This window comes from Arvicanthis niloticus, chromosome 2 (assembly GCF_011762505.2).
Source record: "Arvicanthis niloticus isolate mArvNil1 chromosome 2, mArvNil1.pat.X, whole genome shotgun sequence".
In the NCBI taxonomy this organism is placed as follows: Eukaryota; Metazoa; Chordata; class Mammalia; order Rodentia; family Muridae; genus Arvicanthis; species Arvicanthis niloticus.
In genome coordinates, this window is record NC_047659.1 from 8682561 (window position 1) to 8703409 (window position 20849).

The following is a 20849-nucleotide window of genomic DNA, read 5'->3' on the forward strand; positions in this document are numbered from 1 at the left end:
TTACCTATTTAACATCTGATTAAATGTCCCTTTGTCTCCACCTGCCCTTGGAAGCTACACAAAGGAATTCCTCCAAGGCAGCTCAAGGGGCCTTGGGAGAAAGTAGCACCTCGCTTTACAGATGGGGAAACTAAGGCCCTGAAGGGGTAAAAACTCACTGCAAGTTGCAGGCAGGACTCCGATTGATGGTCATCTGTCCAGTGGACATAGGGAGAAGTCCCAGGAGCCTGGACTGTGGAGGTGGACAGATCCAGGTTCAGACCCAAGCATGATAGTATGAACAGGTTCTGTGGGAGTGCTCCAGTCCCTGGGGGAGTTCTGGGTGAGCACAAAGGCAGCCAGCCTTAGGCCCTCTGGGGTACAGAGCTACTTGGGAATGTCACACACCAATATCCTTCCCATGCTGGCGGCGGATTGTCTGTGCACTGTCCTGCTGAGTCCAGAGGCGGCTTGGCACAGCTGGCAGACACTGCCATTTCCTTTACTGGGAAGATAAGAGCTGACCAGACCCGACCCTGCTGGTTGAAGGGGCAAAATGAGTGCAAAGAGATAACAGGTAATGATAAAAGCTGAGACTGCACTAATCAGGGAGGACAGCCTGGAGAAGGAGGCAGTGGACAGTTCCCAGCTGGCTGAATGTATGACGGAGAGAGGGGGCGGTAGGACGTCCCCAGCTGGCCTGGTGCTGGGTCTCTGCAGACCTGTTGAAGGCCAAGGCTTTGGCACCCAGCCTGATCCTGATTCCATCTCCACTGAGAATCAACCCTCCTGAGCTTTTACTTCCCCACCAGTGAATGGGTTGGGGTGCTGTGTCTTGGAGGTAGACTACCCTCCTGACTGAGGTCCCTAGAAGACCCACAGCCTGAAGCTAAGTGTGCCCCCACCGGCTCCTTGTCACCCACCTGGAGCTCAGTCCTCAACTCTATCTAGATATTGTGGGTAGCTGTCCCTAAAAACACAGGATTTTACAGTCTTGGGGAGGAAATTGCTGTGTAGTCTTAGACGGGTTGCTTTCTGTCTCTGAAACACTAATCTTCAAATGGAAGCCTAGGAGATCTCTCCAGGAGTTTACACTTGCCTGGTTTCGTGCTTGGTAGTTTTAGGGTACCCTGTCTTTATTTCTACACTCCAAGCATGTGTGAGAAGGCAAAACCAGATGGCTAATGAAGGTGCTATGGACTTCCCTTGAGGAGTGTATTAGTCGAATGGGTACAGGCGCTGGTAATTGATGATTCTGTTGAGGGCAGGGCTGGCGTTCTCCAGACCTTGGTGTATGTGGTGGAAAGGACATTTGTATTGATTTTACAAAGCTGGTAATTGGCATTCATTAAGAGCTTATTTTTTTTCTTCTGGGGTGGGTGGGGGGGGAGCAAGAGCATAGGGAGGTGAGCAGCATCCACACCCTGGGTCTGGGTGGCCTGGCTGGCAGGGCAGGCCCTTGTGGGGAACCACAGGGTCAGAGTCTGAGGGACTCTGGCTGGACTGGCTGGACTGCATTGTGGCTGTTCACATCCTCAATATCACATCCCCTTCTTAACTCCAGCGGGGGGTGGGGGGCTAATTAAGTGGAGTGAATGAAATCAGTGGGGAGGAGCCTGAGGAGGAGGAAGAGGAAGGGGAAGGGGAGCAGGAAGAGGAGGAAGAAGAGTAGGGAGTCTAGGAAGGAGCCTCAAGGCTGTGTCTGTCCTTCCTGCCTGTGTTCTTTACCTCACTCTTCTCTGTCCTTCCTCTATGGCTGCTCACCCACGCTCCTTTCCCCATTCTGCTCGTTCCTCCCCTCACTGCCCTCCCCCCCCCAATTCCACACGCCAATCCCGGTCCGATTTCTTATCTTCCCTTCTGTCTTCCATCTTCCCATTCTCTCTTCCACTTGCCCCCTGAACTTCATTTTCCGGAGAGCAGCATGCTTGCCCTTTTATCTAGTCTTTCTGCACTCCTGCCCAGCTCTCCCAGAAGCCGTGCTCCAGTAGAACCTTACAGATGGGCAGCAAGGGGAGACCTGTGAAGCAGAAGACTGGGGTGGCAGGCAGGCATGGCTGATCACACCCAACCTGATCCACAGGACGCACCACCTGGGCACAAAAGCCTAGAGGATGGCTTAGACTCCCACTCTGACTTGCCTCTCATCACCATGGCAACCACCTCCAGCCTTGGTCCTGGTACCTAAGAAAGGAGCCCTGGGGCTCCAGTCAATCTATCCTCTACCATCCCTCTACTTGTCCATCTTCCCAAACCCCTTCTCCTGAATGCCCGAGCCTCGGGTCCACCCTAACCTCTAGCCTGACTCCTGTGGGCTTGGTAGAGTCTACTCATTTTTACCAAATTTCTCAGCCCAACCGGCAATCTTGGCAACGGATGAGAAGAATTTGAGCCTCCGCAGCTGTGTAGTCCCCACCTCTTCCTCATGGTCCACTGTCCCCCTCCCACACCGCAGCTCCTCGGCCTCCCCAGCCACCCCCTCCCTTTCCTAGTGGTAATTAGGGTGTGATTGAAGCAGCTCCACAGAGGGCTGCTGACACCTCTGTCTTTCCCGTAAACACGGGAGATGAAAATAGACACTTGGAGCCGCGGTGCGTGTCACTCTGAAGATGTCTGTTGTCTGTTCCACAGCCGCACGGGCTCAGCTGTCATTTCCCCCTCTTTGCTCGGTACTTTGTGTACTGACTGTCAAAAGCCCCAAATCCAGTCTTTTAGAATTGGGTTTCTGTCACTGATTTTTTTTTCAGAACTACAGAGAAATTATCTGTACCCCTACCCCTGCCAAGAGAGGGGAGAGCTTTAAAATACACACACACACACACAGAAAGAGAGAGAGAGAGAGAGAGAGAGAGAGAGAGAGAGAGAGCTAAAAACAAGCCCTTTCTGATCAGTCACAATTAACTTTAACACCACCTGAGATGGGATCAGGAATATTGACTGTACTCATGTCTCTTGGCTGGGACTTTGCTGTAAGCCTGTGACCTTCCAGCAGCCGCTGACGACCTTGGGCTGGTGCAGAGGAGAGTGCTAGAGGAGACGGCTTCCACCTGCACTTCTGCCCACTCTTAGCTGCTGGTGCTGCCAGCCTCATTTTCCCAGGGGATATCTGCAATGGCAGTAGCTGGCAGGCCTTGGACAACGAGTGGCTCTTTCTGGAACCCTAGATACCACCTGTGTTCTCCTCTCTCTGGACTCCTGGGGTTGACCCTGCAGTTTCTCTCTGTGTTTCTCTGAGGGTGCCAGGACAGGTTGGAATGGAGATGCTTGCTCTCAGGACCCATGTCAGAGGTTAACATGTAAAATCCACAGTCACATAGCAACTTCCTGTTTTTCCCTGTCGGGGGCTCTGAGAGGATGCTGGGAGGGACCAAGGCCATGTAGTCAAGCCAGATGCAACATCAAGTGGTTAAGACTTCTGGTTCCAATTCCAGCTCTGTACAGACAGCTTGGCTGTGTCCCCAGCTAGCTTGGGAAGGAGAGAAATGCAGAGAGGACACCTGAGTCTCTAGGAGTCAAAGTGGGATGCTGCCACCACTATCTACAGCAGTATAAGGACAGCCTGCAGGAACTCACTCTATAGACCAGGCTGATTTCAAACTCAGAGTTCCACCTGCCTCTGCCTCCCGAGTATTGTTGGGTTTTAGGTTTGGTTTGGTTTGGTTTGGTTTGGTTTGGTTTGGTTTGGTTTGCTTTGCTTTGCTTTGCTTTGCTTTGCTTTGCTTTGCTTTGCTTTGCTTTGCTTTGCTTTGCTTTGGCTTTGAGACAGAATCTCAGGTAAGGCAGGCTGGCCTGAACTCCGGGTCCTCTGGCCTTTACCTCCAAGCCTCCTGAGTCCTGGGATTACAGGTATAGAACAGGACATCCGGTTTATAAGGTTCCTGGAATTGTGTGTTGGGGGCGGGCATCTCAGAACTGAGAACTGAGCCCAGAGTGTGTACTAGGCAAGTGCCTACCGATGTGTTTTCCTCTGTTATTACGGTGCACTAGTTGTTTTTAGACACTGTCGTGTTCTCTAACCCAGGCAGCCTCCAGCACAGCCATTGCTACCAGGACCTGCTCTTCCTGCTGAGGCCCGGGTCCCTACCCTCAGGCTGTCAGCCATGACTTTTCTGAGTCACCCTGCCTGTCACTGCCTCCATCTGGATTTTTTTTGGAGTGATGAGGCCGCGGGCCTTGTGCACAAACTTGAGGACTCAGGGGTGTGGTGGGAGTCTGCAGGTAGATTCTGGATGGTGGAGAAGGATGCCTAGAATGTCGGCCTCATAAGTAAGATGGGACAGGGGTGTGTGTGTGTTATTTGTATGTATATGTTCATATGTGTTTTGGGGTGCATATGTTTTCTCTTTCAGATAGATAGATAGACGATAGATAGATAGATAGATAGATAGGGAGAGAGAGGGACACTGTGTGTATGTGTATATATACATATATATGTGTATATACAGTTGAGTGTGTGTGAGAGAGAGAGAGAGAGAGACGAGAGAGAGAGAGAGAGAGAGAGAGAGAGAGAGAGAGAGTCTCTCATTAAACCTGGAGCTTGCTGGTTTGGCTAGACAGACTAGTAACTGAACTCCAGGGCTCCTCCTGTTGCCCTCCCAGCACTAGGGTTAGGGTTACAACAACCAACTTTTCTGTGGGCTCTGGGGATCTGAACTCAGCTCTCCGTGCTTGCATAGCAGTCATTTTACATGACAAGGCATCCCAGCCCTGGGGTAGCTTTTACCTGGACGTGTTGCCTGAGCCCCTGCACCTGAGTGCGTTCTTATATTCTGATGAGTGCCAACTCAACAGAGCAAGGCCCTGAGAGGAAACCTGGAGCCAAGACTGGGAACCCAGATGCTGGTCCTGTTTGCCCTGGCATGGTAGCATGGGCAAGTCACTACTTCGTAGACTCAGTCTTCCTGTCTGTACAATTGACTGTTGGCTCAGTTTAGAGACCTAAGGACTGCTGAGGGGTGCCAAGGGTTGACAAGGGACCTCCCTGTCACCCTCAGCAGGACCTGAGCCATGGTTTCTATGTGCTAGGCCTCTGTCCGCATATATTGAGTATCAGGTTGGCCACCCCTTGGAGAATACAGATAGTTTTGGTCCTAAAAGATCTTTTCCTTCTGATTTTCCCAGACCTTAAAGATAAAAAACCAGCCAGCTAGATGGCTCGTTGCATATTAAGTGCTCACAGTGTAAGTTCAATTCCCAAAATGCACATGAAGGTAGAAGAAAAGTCAATTCTGGAAAGTCTGGTTTCTATACACACTCACATACATGTATGTGCGCGCGCACACACACACACACATGCATGCACAATAATCAAAATTAATTTAATTTTTTACAAGGCCGAATGGACACCAGTTTATACAGTGCTGGGCTGGAACCCAGGGCTAGGCCCTCAGGCGTATTAGGCAAGCACTGTACAAGAGAGTCCCAGCCCCAGCTCTGGTTCTTGTCTGTGAGGTACGGTCTGGTTACGGAGCCCAGGTTAACCTTAAATACCTGTTCCTCTTTCCTTGGCCTCCTCAGTGCTTGGTAGACTATGAGCTTCTTCCAGACTGGCTAGCATGCCACCATTGCTAAGTCACACACAGGCCTTTTGTACAGGTGTGCAGTCTTCTGAGTTTTGGTTGGTTGGTTGCATTTGTTTTGTTTGTTTGTTTCTCTGTGTGGTCTTGGCAGTCCAGACCAGGCTGGCCTCAAACTCAGAGATCCACCTGCCTCTGCCTCCTAAGTGCTAGGATTAAAGGCGTGCGCCACCACCACCCCATGGCTGTTTTTTAAGCTTTATTGTGGAAAGACTGTGGGGAGTTGCCAGGACAACTGAAAACCAGTCTCCTCAGCATCATGCAGCAGGCAGAAAGGAAGCTTTTGGATCAAATTCTGGGGATGGCATTGCTCCTGCCCTTCCACACCAGAACAGAGCCCAGTACCAGGACAAACACAATCCTGCCTCTGGGTGCCTCTGTGCCTCAGATGTAGCATGGTACTGCTGAGGGAACCTTCCTCTGGTAGACAGCTCAGCCAGGGCCACTCTGTCACTTTGGAGACCTTTGGCCTAAGCAGGTTAGGTTGCAAATAGGCGGGCTAGATGAGATGACCGGAAATAGGTCGGCTAGGTGAGATGACTGGAAAGGACTTGACCAAGTGCCTTTCACCAGCCTGGGCTTTGCCCTCTGTGGCCAGCTAACTCACAAGACAGCCGGCCACATCCATCAGGAATCCAGGAGCCTGGATTTTATCTCCTCTCTGTCCAGCCATTTTTCAAGGGCTCAGCTTCCCCATCTGTACAGTGGAGCCAGTGCTCAAGCCCCAAGCAACCCCAGCAATCTCTGGAGAAATAGAGCTGCCCACGCCATGTGTGTACTCGCATGTCCATGCATGTGTGTGCATGGCCGTCCCCCCTCCCCTGACTCCCTGGTGGAAGGGAGGAAGGGATATTTGGGGCCCTGGGCTCCACCATAGTTGGTTTAATTACAGGTTTTCAACTGCAGGCCGGTGGGCATGCACTGGGGAGGGGGTGCGCTGCTCAGAAACCCTGTCATTTTCCCGAGTCTGAGGGCCTCTTCAAAGGGGGGCATCTAGACATTTTCTCCACAAGCCGCAGAGTGGACTGTCGTGGCCCCAGCATGAACATAATGACAGACGCATTTTGCAGCAAGCTGGGAGTGAATGGGTCCGACTGGCTTGTCTCCTGTCAGACAAGTCATTATTTTTTTTTTTTTTTTTTTTTTTTTTTTTTTGTCATTTGCTGACAGTTTGGGTTTCATGTGTTTCTTTTTCTCTCTCTCTCTTTTCCCCCTGCCTGGAAAAATGGCTAGGTATCTACGAGACCCCAGCAGGGACCATCCTTTACCACGCTCATTTAGACATAGAGGCCTTCACCATGGATCGGGAAGTACGCAAAATCAAGCAGGGCCTGGGCCTCAAATTCGCAGAGCTCGTATACACGGGTATGTACAAGTCCCTTGTGCTCCACCCCCAGTCCTCCTAGGACTCAGACCTTCTCTTCTACGAGCACACCTTCCTCCCATCTAGCCCCACCCACATTGCTCTCTTCAGCACTCTGAAGTACACATGGAAGGGTGTCAACACTGGACCAGAGGTGAGGGAGAGAGGAAGGGACAGTGGGGTGGCCTTTCTGTGAGTGCCAAGGGAGACAGGGCAGCCTCCAGAGGTGTTCAGCCGTATCCATTACACGTCAAAAAAGGACTATGCATCCTTTCCCGTGTCAGCCAGACTGGATCCAGCAGGTACCAGGTACTCGGCAAGATAAGAGCTCCAGACAACCTGCCTGGCTCCCACAAACCTCCCTGGTGGTCAAAGGCTCCTTCTACAGATGAGGAAGCAGGCTGGGACCAGGTCTGGAGGTGGGGGTGAGGGCTGGGTTGGGCCCTGTTGGTCTGTCCATAGGAGACACTGCTACTAACCTCCAGTGTGGGATGTGCGGAGAAGCACACGAGTGCCCAGCACGGGTGGTCACACCTTCCAGACAAGCATTGCTTCTCAGGAACTCAGACTCTACATACAGTCTTCATAGTGGGATCCAAGGGCCCTAAGCCACGGTCCCTGGTCAGGCCTGGCCTGATGCCCATCTTTCTGCCACCTGTGAGCTAAGAATCATTTTAAACTTTTATTTTTTTTAAACTTTAAAATGGTGGGAAAGGAAACCAAACTTTCATGACATATGGAAATTATGTGAAATCCAACACAGCCTTAATGTCCCCGTAGTCTGCGGTGGCAGAGCAGAGTTGATTCAGCGGAGACCTGAAGGCATACACGACCTACATCGGTGATGACAGAAGCCGATGACCACTCTTGATCCTGACAAGTTTAAGACAGTCCCGGATACACAGTAAGACCCTGTCTTTAAAATGACCAAAGCAGGGCTGAGTGTGCTATTGTACACCTACGACCCAAACACACACATGCACACACACCCATGCACATGCTTGTTCACACTCATTTACTTTCTGATCTTGTCTATAATATTTGCACCTCCCTAGCTGGGAGGATTCTGTCAGGCAGCCTCTCAGAAAACAGGCTGGTGCCTACAGCCAACCAGGGCAGTTCTGTGGGCCGGAAGTCTAAGTGTCTGGGTAGATGTCAGTCATAGCCGCCTGGCTGAGGCCTCTGGCCACACCTGTCCCCATCCCCATCCTCCCAGGCCTGCTGGAATCCATCCCAGCCTTCGTTGGCACTCCTTCTCTCTGCCATTGTTCTCAGTGTTGAAGTGCAATCCCCCTCTCCAGGTACAGACAGGTGTTTAAATATCATTGCTTCCTACTGGCTCTGCGGGACTTCAGTGCTAAAAGGTGGATTCTGGTTACAAAGTGAGATTGACATTAAGACGTGGCAGGGCGTAGGGGAGAGCAGAGAGCACCTGGCCTGAGTGCCCAGGAGGCATCTTGAGGGCTGAGCCTGGCAGAGGACAGAGAGCGGGCTTCTGGGATCCCACAGTATCAGTGTCTCCCTGTCTACTGTCTTGCTGGTACTGGAGTAGGCACCTGATAGGCATTACCTAACCTTGGCAGCACAGAGGTGGGGAAACTGAGGCCCAGGCAGACAAAGATACTTGATCAGAGGTTATTTGGCTAATAAATTACAAAGGTTGAATCTAAGACAGGCTGGCTTCAAAAGTCACTCCCACGGGACCTGGGAAGCTGTTAGCAAGGAATGACTCGGGGGCACCGTGACACACACAGGAAGCCTTGGCTACAGGCACAGCACCTGGGTTGAGTCCCTGCTCTGTCAGCCAGCAATGAGCCCTGCAAATCCCAAAATGAGGCTGAGCGATTAGGAGCTTTCAAAGGAACTAAAACCTTGGAGCGGAGAGAGGAGCGAGGCAGGGAGCAAGACTTGGACCAGGCCGTTATTGCTGACATTAACTCTGCCTGAGTCCTGTGATATCCAGCCCTCTGGCAGTCCAGAGTGCTGCTTGATTGGCTACTGGCTGGAAGGAGACAGACCGCAGGCCCAGCTTAGCTGGGTGCTGCCGCTCCTCTCCCTGCGTCTCAGCTGTCTCATCTGAAGAGTGGAAATGGTCACTCCAAGGACCATGACATGGGTGCACTGTGCATCTGGACAGTGCCAGCAACCGCTAAATAACCAAGACCTGGTGTGATTTCTAGTGTGGGTGCTGGGAGGCTTTGCCTCTGGTTGGCTTTATGGTCTTAGGTAAATCTGTTTCCTCCTCCCTCCGTTTCCCCTCCTGTAAATCCCAAAGGTTCTAGGGCTAAGCCATGCTGGGGTCTCTTCCCCTCCCACTGAGCACCCCCGGTTCACAGCCCACCACCCTACCTTAGAGCTCCCTAGGCTCTTTGTGGCCCCAGGGCACAAATGGGGAGACTGGGACACAGAGGAAGTCCCCCTAGGTTCACAGGCTTCCGGGACCACTGTCCCTGTCTGTCCCTGGGTCTGCCTGGTCATCTCCCTCTATTCGTCCCCATTTCCTGATTTCCCTACTGGCCAGACAGAGTTCGGTGAGATTCTCTTCCAGGTCCGCCTAGCCGGACTCCAGCTTCAGGACCCGGATGAAACATTTTATTTAGTAGCTGTAGCTCACCTGCTTAGCACACCGCCCCCCCCCCCCCCCCCCCCCCGCCTGCCCTCACCCGGAAAATGGGTATAGTGTATAACTCTAACAGACACTTGTTCCAATCAGAACAGACCCTGTATCCTGGGCCTGGGCAAGGGGAGCTCTCTGCAGTTCAGCCCCAAGCCCCACCCACTGTGCACCACAGGCCTGAACATGCAGGATCTCCCCTGCACCATGGGACCAGGCTCGCTGGCCCATCTCAGACCAGGTCCACTGGGAAAAGAAACTTGAGCCAAAGACCCCTGTGGGCTAGAGAAACAGATCCCAAGATAAAGCCAGGACCAGTGGCTCCTGTGCTGATCTCCACCCTTCCTATCAACAGCTCCATCTCCGCTGCCTTCCAGCCTGGGAGCATAATGGACTAATTATCCCAGCTGAGAAAATCAAAGAGCAGGCAGGACACAGGGATGCCGGGGAAGGGTGATTGATGTCCCTCCCAAAGAATCCAATGGTGTTTTAAAGTTCCTGGTTTAGAAGAAATCCATCAGGCCTGAATTCTGCCGCAGTCCTACTGTGTGACTTTGTACAGGTTCTTTCCTTCTCTGGGCCTTTCTCACAGTTTACAGTGAGGGGCCTCAGAGGGCATAGAGTTTGAACAGCAGAGTTAAGTGCTAGCTGAATCTACACATCCCTGCAGAGCAGTTAAGTAACCATATCTTGCTGTACACACACACACCAGATTGAGCCCACCCCTTCTCTGTGGTGCCCCACCGGGCCTCTAACAGTGGCTAGGCCCTGCTAACCTACCCTCTTATCAGGGTATGAGATCACAGGCCATCTGGCCCCACAGCTGCCCAGGTGGGCTCACCTTCCTGGCTCTTTCAAAAACCTTGTGCCTGGACTGCCCCTCCTCCAACCCTGACTATGGCCACCTGGTGTCCCTTGGTACTGGGGCCTTTGCTCTTTCCTAAAGGAATGGCTGTCCATTCAAGGATGTTGGGGGAAGAAGTGTGCTTCCCAGGCACCTTCAGTCCCATATGCAAATAAAGGATGCTCTGGTCATATAGAGGAAAGCACCTATTATGACAGGAGATAGTCGTTGCCACTCAGCTCCCACTCACAGACTGGGTCAGCTTGGACAAACTGCTTGCTCTGATGAGCCTCCTCTTCCTTCTCCCTTGGAGTACAGGGTCACAGGACAGAGAGAATAGTTCAGGGCCTACCCAGGGCACCATTCAAAGCAGCCCTGCATACCCAGTGCTTGTTGGGTGCAAGGGCTTCACTCAGTACTGCTGTGTTATTTTGCGGGACGTGAAACAGCTGAAGACCCCAGAGCCCCAGAGCCTGTCTGACCACAAACCAGGCTGGCCTTCCTGGGTACCCTCATTGCTTAACCCCATGGCATGTGCCACTGAACCCTATCCAAGCTCTCCTTAGCAAAATGGAACCCTCCTGGGTCAGGGTCAGAGTCTTTCCATAACTTCTGTGTATGTCTGTGCATGAAGCAGGGGTATGCTTTCCTTCTGACCTTTAGGCCTATGGGGACAAGGAGGTTATTTCTTGCAAGATGATTGGATGGGGACACAAGAGTGGGTTTCTCAACTCATTAACAATGACATATCATGCCAGTGCTTATGAGTGAGTAAGGCAGACCCAAGCCTATCAGAGGGTCATGCCTTGGCTTCCACTCCTATATCCGCATCCTTCCTGTGCCCTGGCCTGAAGCCATCCACAACACCTTCATTCTTCCTTCCTGCAGGTTTCTGGCACAGCCCTGAATGTGAATTTGTTCGCCACTGCATCGAGAAGTCCCAGGAGAGGGTGGAAGGGAAGGTGCAAGTGTCTGTCTTCAAGGGCCAAGTGTACATCCTCGGCCGAGAGTCTCCACTCTCACTATACAATGAAGAGCTGGTGAGGTAGGTTCCCCATGCCTTAGCCCATCTGGGCTTGTCTGAGCAACTTCTCCAGCACATTTTTGCTGATCTCATGTCAAGCTCTTTGTGAGATACCAGTTATGATGGACACATCTGTAATGTCATGGAACCTACAGCCCAGGTGGGAAGAAAAGCGTTGATCAAATGATAGCTGCGAGCTAGGCATTGTGGCTAGGAGTGTTTGCCTAGTGTACAGGAAGCCCCAGTTCCAGCTCCAGCACTGTATAAACCAGGGGTGGTAGAGCACATCACCAGAGCTCTCAGTCAGTAGCGGCAGGAAGATCAGAAATTCAGTGTCATTTTCTGATGCAAAGTAATACTTTGAGCCACATGAGACTGTCCCAAAAATCAAAACAATAAAAGAAAGGAAGCAGGCAAGCTGAAATGTGGATTAGGAAAAATGGCAGAATTGGAAACGGATAGTCTGGCTGGGTATAAAAGTTAGGCTGTGGATCACCTTTCTTAACAGGAGTTGCTTGGAGGATGTGTATTCCAGGGGCAGCACCTCTGGTTCTAAGCCTGGTACTAAGCCTGGCAAGGGTTTAGTAGAATCCAGACATACAAGGAAAGATACCAGGGAGGAAGGAAACTAAGAAGTCAGGTTGTGGAGACTGAGCCAGATTGTAAGAAGGGCAGAATCAGATGTTCAGGTCCTTATGGCTGCTCTGAAGAATGGTTTTCATGGAGTGCACAGAGGCAAGTGTAGACACTGGCAGGGGTGGTCATAAGGTTGCCAGTGAGCAATGCTGGCAGTCTGGACTGGGTTGGTGATCCCTAAAAACCAGATTGAGTCAACCTATCTTTAGGAGTTGCACTGGATATGGAGGGGACGTCAATGTGCAGGAACACACTGGGGATGGGTGGGGCATGGCTGTGTTTTCTGTCGTTAGTGCTGATAGAACCCAAGGCTTTACACTCACTAGGCAAATGCTCTGTCATGGACCTACACCCCAGCTGTAAGGAAATGAGAGTTGGGGAGTCTCAGATGTAAGTGTAGGCACCTCTGAGATAGCCAGTCTGCTTTTAGGCAGTGAGTACAGAATGAGGGGACATTGGAGGGCCTCAAGCTTCTTCTCTGAAGTTGTGGATGGAAGAGGCCACTGAGGTGGAGGGAGAGAACCAGGGAACCCAGATGGAGCCTCCAGGAGCTTCCTTCTGGAAAGACCAAGCAGAAGGTGTCTGACAGCAGGGGAACCCATGACAGACAGGGAGCCACCTAAGCTGGTACTGCCTAAACCATCCTCCATGTCTATGCCCAGCGTTTGTTTTGACATGGGAGACATGGGAGACACAGGCTTTGCTTATGACTGAGGGCAGCCTGCCCCGAGAAAGCCAGCCATCTCCTCTGGGAGCCACTTGGCCAAACTGTGTGTAGGAACAAACCCACAGGGACAGGCAGCACTACCCAGAAGTACCTAGGAGGACCCCAGCCCCAGCTGGCTCAGGCTGAGGCCTGCCTGCCCTCCCAGGGATGAGTTGGAATTAAAGTACGAGTTTTGTTTGGCATTCAATATTATTTCTCTCCTTCCCTTCTCCCAGCCGCGTTGAGTTGCTTCCTCCCCCCCCCCCACTTCAATCTTTCTAAACACTTTATAAGCCATAAATATAACCGAATCAGTTTAGATCAGTCGGGGTAAATGTCAAATTATCTTCTCTCTTTCTCTCTCTGGCTCTTTCTCCCCTCCCCCTCCAAATGAACAGCCTCTAATAATCTGCCCAACCCTTCATTAAACCTTACAGTCTCACTCAGGGAGACTAAATGAATAAAGTAAAAGGGAAAGGGGGAAGACGGAGAAAAAAGCAGAGGCACTTATTCTCACTGTGTCTCCGACCATTTCCCTTTTCTTTTTGATTTCTACATCGCTGACTTGAAAGCCCTTGAGTGACAGCGTCACAGGGACCAGCGAGGAAGCCGCGAGAGGTGGCGGAGCTGGAAATGCCGGGCGCAGTAGGTAGAAAGTAATGTAATTACAGAGCGGGTCAGAGCCACTCGAATGAGCAAAAATAAAAGCATAGAGGTTTTTCTGTAGACCGTCAGAGGAGGTAAAAAAAAAAATCATTGTAAACTCTGTTTCCACACCCCAACCCCCCTGACACACACCAAAGCACTATTTGAAAAAGAGGTTTTCCATTCTCAAACAAGCTCCTCTTGGGACTCTGGGCAGCCTCACGGGGCAGGGCTGTCCTTGGTGGGCTGTCTCTGAGGGGCTCCTGGAGCTGTTTGTCCAGGTTGTCTTGCAAACGGGCGGGGGAGGGTTTTGTTGCTTTGTTTGTTTGGTTTTTGTTGTTGTTGTTGTTGCTTTGTTTGTTTTTGAGATGAGATCTCTTATAGCCCAGGTCCTCCTTAGATGCAATGTGATGATGACCTTGAACTCCTCCTGTACTTCAGCCTCCAAAGTGCTAGGATTATGGCGTGAAGTTTGTTTTGACTTGGGAGGCAGAGGGAAAAGAGGACCCTGTGGTCCAGGTGAGGGAAGGGCGCAGCCGCCAGTCTGCTCTCAGAACTGAGTACGGGGGTGCTCATAAAGGTGAGGGTTTCGGAAAGAGGTGAGGCTGAATTTCCAGAGCTTGCTAGCCAGACGGTAAGGAGCAAGTGATGTTGAGCCTCGTTTATTCCCGGCGCTCACAAATGCACCCACCCAAGCAAGGTTTGAATATTATTGCACAAGCTGGTACCCTCGTCTAGACCAGCCTTTCCTAACTATGTAGACACAATAAAGGACACCCAGTCTTTTCCTCCAGAGGGAGCATATTTGTCAGTGGTCAGATCCTGGTGTTGTCAGGACCCAAACCCCAAAGGAAACTCTGGAGAAGAAGGAAAGAAAAAACCAGTAGACCAGTCATAGAGGGCTTAGCATGAAGTGACTTCAGGACCGGAACAGCATCAAGGTCAAAACTCCAGGCCTTGTGGGACAAGTGCAGAGACTCAGTGTGTTTTAGGGAAAACCAAGGGTAGAGAGTCAGAGATTTACCATACAGCCCAGGCTAGCTTTCTCCTCTCTACTCCAGTGCCAGGGCTATTATTAGCGCCACCATTGCTGGTAGCATGTGTTTTAGGAAAGGGGTCACAGTTGAGTTGGAGGTGTGGGTTCATTGCCCAGGGTCACCAAAAGAGGGGGTAGATGTCCCCAGAGAACCAGAGGCATGGCCTTAGTCACATGATGGCAGGTTCTTCTCACCTGCTTCTCAGTCTTACCTCTTCAAGAGAGAGCTCCTGAGGGGACAGGCCACCTCCTTGTCCTCGAAAACCTTGAGACTGCTTTGTTCCAGATTAAAGACAAGGAGCTGATTAAGAGCTGGAAGTCAGGGGTGACTGAAACTGCAGGGCCACAAGTGCCAAATATTGAGGTGGTGGGCAACAGTATTGTTTGCACGTGCAGCATGCAATGCTCTTAATCTTGCTTCCTCCACTCCGGCCCAGATGGCCCAAGAGTGCCCAGTAAATGCCGGAATAAATGACAGCTGGATGTCAGTCACAGCAAGTGCTTGCCATGTGCAAGCCCTGTGACCTCATGTGAGCCCTTGGCAATGACGAAAGCTACTGATATTCACATTCCCAAGGCTCCTGCTCAGCCCTGGGAACCTGCACACTTCCCTAGACAATCTGAGATAGGTGACAGACCAGGATGGCTGCTGGGGTGGATACCTTTGGGAGACAAGCTGAAGGGTAGAAACTGCAGAGGGGGCAGCTATACTGAGGCCAACCTCTCTGTAGGTGACAGATGCTGTCAGGATGCTCTGACCATGGGGTGTCTGGGTGTCAGGATAGTTCCATAAGGTCTGCAAGATTGGACAAACCAGGGTAAAGGTGACTGTGGGACTCCATGTTGTAAATACCTACCAGCCTCCCTCAGCTCCAGAGAGCCCATAAGCTGCTCCAGATGTAAATATTAGATGTCATGGGCCATTTCAGGCCCTGGCTCTGTGGAGGACCTCAGTTTACAAACAGCAGGAAGAATTCACAGGCCCAGAGTTAGTGGAGCTGGGACCCAACCTGACACCTCTAGCTGCCTCCTGAGACTTACACTCAGGATAGAGGCTTCTGGAGGCTACCTGGCCATCACCTGCCAGCATGGCGCCTGGCCCCGTACAGGGCTCCCAGAATTAGACTGAGTAGAGAAGAGACTCGGGAGCAGGGTGGCCTGGCCTTACTAAGCTCTGCTTTTCCTGCAGCATGAACGTGCAGGGTGACTATGAGCCCATTGACGCTACCGGCTTCATCAATATCAACTCGCTCAGGTGAGAGAGAAACTCTGGATCATGCCGATCACCAGAGGCCTGCGGCTATGGAAAGCAGGTCCTGGTGTGATGCTGACCCTTCACACACCATGATGTTTCTGACCACCCACCTCTAGTTCCTCAGCACCCAGTCAGCTCCTGTTCTCAATGGGGCCTGATAGCCAACAGAATCTGAGGGACCTGGACACTTGACTCCCTGGATCCCGGCCTAGGCTCTAACCATCACCCTAACAATCGCAACAAAGACATGGGGTTCCTTGACCGGAAAGACTAGTTGAGGAAATGCCCTGAAGGGCAATAGAATCTTTACGCTGCCACTGTTTCAGAGCTGGAGGGTCCGCTGGCAAGTCACTGAGGCATCATATACACTACCTGAAGTTGCTTGGATATGGGGGACTCAGACCCCTTTTCAATCTCCAGGAGGTTCAAGAGAGGGTCTAAGGTGCCCCCAACTTCCCAGTGATTCCCATAGGAGCCTATGGAAATAAAGCTAACAGCTAAAGGTGTCCAGGGCTGATACATTCAAAGACACAAGCAAGGCCATTCATCACGGCAGCTGCCATAGCCAAGCCGAGCCTGAGCTCCAGTTCATTTTCATCCTTTAAAACTTTTATTACATTTAGGTATATGGTTTTTGTTTGTTTTTTAATTTTCTTAATATGGAAGTCAGAGGACACTTTTAAAGGTCACTTCTCACCTTCTACCATGTAGGCCCCAGGGATCAAATTCAGTCCTTCAGGATCAGCAGCAAATATCTTTACCTACTGAGCCATCTTGCCAGCCCCGAGTTTGCTTTAATTCTTTGAGAGATTTGAGAATTCCCCAGACATAGGCCCAGAATGGTTAAGAAACTTGCCTGGAGTCAGTCAGAGAGGAGTCATGGTTCTGAGCTGGGAAGACCAACTCTGGGTTTTTCATTGACAATTCCAGATTCATGGGGCCTGTGTCAGGAAGATAAAGATGGCTTCTCTGTCTGGCAGTGTTCCTTGGGTCCCCTAGAGCCACCCCAGCTCTCCAGAGACCTCTCTGCAGCCAGAGCTCCCAGGCCCCTCCACCTCCTGCCTCCTGCTTCGTCTGTGGCTTATAACCCCATAAGCCTTTTGAAATGGCCCAGAACATAATGGCCTCTTCATTTCTCCTATTGCCTGTTAAATGCTTTATCTTCAACAATGACAAACAATGTTTTCCCCTCTGATAAATTAATTACATTATCCTGATTGGAGGAGCCAGGGGAGGCTAGGGCAGGAGAGGGGACCGAAGAAAAAGACAACTTCATAAACATCTTAACAAACAGCTGCCCCCACCACCCCCATCCTGCCTGAATTAATTGAACGGAGCGCATGTTGTTATTGTGAAATTACATTTTTCTTTGTTTTCCATCTGGTTTACAGGCTGAAGGAGTACCATCGCCTTCAGAGCAAGGTCACTGCCAAATAGACCCTGACAAAGAAGAACGGGCCTCCCCACTCTGCAGCTCTCCCAGGCCTCAGCATTAATTGTTGTGATAAATTTGTAATTGTAGCTTGTTCTCTACCACCTGACTGGAGCTGCTGTGCCCCCCCAACCCCCGCAGGCTTTGTTCCCTGGTCCCCTATAGCCTACAAAAGTGGTCATCGAAGGGAAGGGGAGGTGGCAGGCAGCTGCAGAAAGCGTAAAATGACAATTAAAAGAAGTTACATTACTCTTTTATTTGTCTCTGCGTGTGTGCCTGTGTGCTCATGCCTAGCCCGACCTTTGTGTTTTCCTTTAAATAGTGTATTATACCATACATGTATATCTGTACATATATATGTATAAATATAATAGGTGTGCACATGTATATTATATATGTTTATATATGTTATGCAAACAAATGTGATATATACATATAATGGGGTACACATGTATATTATATATGGCATATATTATTATATACCATATATAATATATACAGATAAATATAATGGGGTGCACCTGAATATTATATATCATATATATAATGGGGCGTGTCCATGAGTGCAGGTGTCCACAGAACTCTGAAGTATTGGATTTCCTGGCGCTGGCAATACAAGCCATTATGGAGCCATCAGACATGGGTACTGAGAACCAAACTCGATCCTTTGCAAGAGCAACAAACACTCTTAAGCTCTTAATGGGTGACCCGTCTCTACGAGCACCCCCAGCTCCTTTATTTTCTAAGTGTGGTGGAAATTCATCTTTGTTAGAGAACCTGCTTATCTGTGTGTAGGGGAGAGTGGATCCCCCCTCTCCTCCACCAAAAACCAGAAACCTAGAAATGCTCTCTTGTGGTTGTTCTTCAGTTGATATATTTGAGAAAATATCACCACCCCTTCACTTGAAACTTCTGTTTATGGTGACGACACCACATGAGATGTCCCCAGCACAGTTGGATGGCTTTAGAGTAAGTCTAAAGCCAGAGACACCTGGGAAAAGGGGAAAGGGCCGAATTTACTGGTCTTTTGTGGAGCCCAGTCTGCAGTTCTCTAGAGAGCTAACCCACAAACCACATCCCCAAGTGGCTGGACACCTGACCTTATCCCCAGGAGTTACCCTGAGCACCTGATCAGAAGTCATCTTAGGTACCCTGGGGTGCCACAGAATGCAGGGAAGAGGGGCCTGGGGAGATGAGCCAGTGCTTGCCCTCCACCCCAGCACCCAGGAGGCAGAGAGGCAGAGACAGGAGGATCCATGGGGCTTGCTGTAGGGAACTTCCTGCGCCAGGTTATTAGTCACCCCTGTGTCTCCTTGTCTTGGAGAGGGAGTTTTTGCTTGTTTTTAAAGTTGACATTTATTTATTGTGAGGGGATATACTCATGTGTGCATGTAGAGGTCAGAAAGCAACTTACGGAAGTCTATCAAACTCAGCCCTTCTGCCGTGGCAGCAGCTGCCTTTATCTGCTGGGCCATCTCATCGGCCCCCAAAGCATCTTCAATGGAAAGACCAAAACATAAGCTGCTCTGGGCCCAGCCTGGATCTGTGTCTTAGGAATCTCCATACTGCTGCCTTTCTCCACTAGGGTTCCTTTCAAACTTCTTGGAGTGCAAATGCCCACGTTAATGTGAATGGTCTCATCAACCATTCACAAGCGCCAGGGTCGGTGTGGTGGTACATGCCTGCAATCACCAGGAGCCGGCAGATCCCTCAGCATGATCTCACATTACCACATGGCATCGGGAGCTACGTATTCTGTTTTCTACCTCGAGACGAGGAGAGAGAGTGACTTGCCAAAGACTTCTCAGCTAAGGCGCGAGACCACTCACTCCTGCACCTTGTGTGTTTAGCCGATACTTTACCCATTACTCATTCACAAAAGCTACTGAGGTTTCCTCTGTTCCTTTTTCATTCACATTTGTTCTATTTCTACAGTGATTTTCTGGTAGTTATTTAGTTAAAAGATAAATGCATTTCTAGAGTCTCCGGGCACTGAATTCAGGATCTCCTATATACTCAGCTACATACCTAGCCCCACCCAATATCACACACACACATAGATACATGCACACACCCACACACTGTGCAGATACACACAAGCAGGTCCACACACATAAATAAAAACAAACTAATTAATTTTTTTAAAAAATCAGACCTTTCCAAACTAAACATGGTGGCACAAGTCTGTAATACCAGCACTTGGGAGGTAATCTCAAATTCAAGACCAGCCTAGACTACTTTATAGTTCAAGGAGCACCTGCATCACATAGCAAAAACTATTAAATCACCTTTGTATTTTTGTTAAAAATCAATCAGCAGCCAGGAGTGATGGCATGCATACACCTTTAGTCCCAACATGTGAGAGGTAGCAGATGCAGTCAGATCTCTGAGTTCAAGGCTGGCCTGAGACAGATTGAGTTCCAGAGCAGGCAGGCTGCACAGAGAAAACCTGTCTGGAAAATAAACAAAACAAAACAACATTAATCAATACTCTGGCCATGGCTCCATTTTTGGATTCTATTTTTCTCCACTGATTTATGTTGCTGTCCTTGACAAAAACTCTGTTTATTGTAGTTTTGTGGTAAATCCTAAAGTAGGGTAGCATACAACTTCAACCCTACTCTTTTTTTTTTTTTAATTCATTTTATTTATGAGTACACTGTAGCTGTCTTCAGACACACCAGAAGAGGGCATCAGACCCCATTACAGATGGTTGTGATGTGGTTGCTGGGAATTGAACTCAGGACCTCTGGAAGAGCAGTCAGTGCTCTTAACTGCTGAGCCATCTCTCCAGCCCCCTCCAACCTTATTCTTTCCTGTCAATTTTTTTAAATTATTATTCCAGATTCTTAGCCTGTCCATATAAATGTTAAAATCACACTGCCAAGTTCTTCAAAATCTATAGTAGGATTTTGGTTGGCATTGGACATTGCAGTCACACAATGGTTCAGTTTGAGGACAATCGCCATCTTTGTATGTTTCCCACTCCGGGATCATGGTACACTTCATCATTTAGAAACTTTTTTTTAAAAAACCCTCTTTAACTTCATCATTTTCAGAGTGCAAATCTCACATATCTTCTGTTAACTTTGTTGTCTCTAATTTCATTTTATGTTTAAAGATTTACCTTTTTATTTTCAATTACATGTGCATGTGTGTGTGCATGTGCAACCGTGTGCATGCGTGTGCATGCGTGTGTGTGTGTGTATGTGCACTCATGTGAGTATGTGTGCACATGAAGAAGCCGAACCACCTGGAGCTGGTGTCCCAGGCAGCTGTGAGCCACCAGACAAGAACTAAACCTGGGTCCTCTTCGAGAAGGATGTGCTCTTAGCTACTGACCTATCTCTCCAGTTCCTAATTTTAATTCATTTGTTAATTTATTTTTGAGTCAGGTTCTCTCTATGTAGGCCTGAGTGGCCTCAGACTCTCAGTGATGCCCCTGCTTCGGCCTCCTGGTTGCTGAAATTAAAGCATTACCACCCCTGGCTTTGTTTGTTCGTTTTTCAAGACAGGGTTTCTCTGTGTAGCCCTGGCTGTCCTGGAACTCACTCTGTAGACTAGGCTGGCCTTGAACTCCCACGGAGAGACCTGCCCACCTCTGGCTCCTGAGTGCTGGGATTAAAGGTGTGTACCACCACCACTCAGTTCAATTTTTTTTTTCTGAAAGAAATAAGGGTCAGAAAGATAAAGCATTGGCTGAAGGTCACACCAAAAGAGCAGGCAGTCACATGAAAAG

At 49.9% G+C, this 20849-nt stretch overlaps 1 protein-coding gene across 8 annotated transcripts in view; it reads left to right on the plus strand.

The window, feature by feature from the left end:
• The window catches only part of Ass1 (argininosuccinate synthase 1), a 49105-nt gene extending 31740 nt beyond the window's left edge, over positions 1-17365 (plus strand). For 2 of the 8 annotated variants that reach the window (XM_034494981.2, XM_034494980.2), the window contains 4 exons: positions 6789-6920; positions 11265-11421; positions 15613-15678; positions 17070-17365. In XM_034494981.2, the coding sequence (XP_034350872.1) occupies positions 6789-6920; positions 11265-11421; positions 15613-15678; positions 17070-17115 (401 nt within the window). In that variant the 3' untranslated portion in view covers positions 17116-17365. Of the gene's footprint in view, positions 1-6788; positions 6921-7005; positions 7823-11264; positions 11422-15612; positions 15679-17069 lie in introns of those variants that run through there. The other 6 variants (XR_013108504.1, XR_013108503.1, XR_013108507.1 and 3 more) reach the window with 6 other exon arrangements.
• The last annotated feature ends 3484 nt before the right edge of the window (positions 17366-20849 follow it).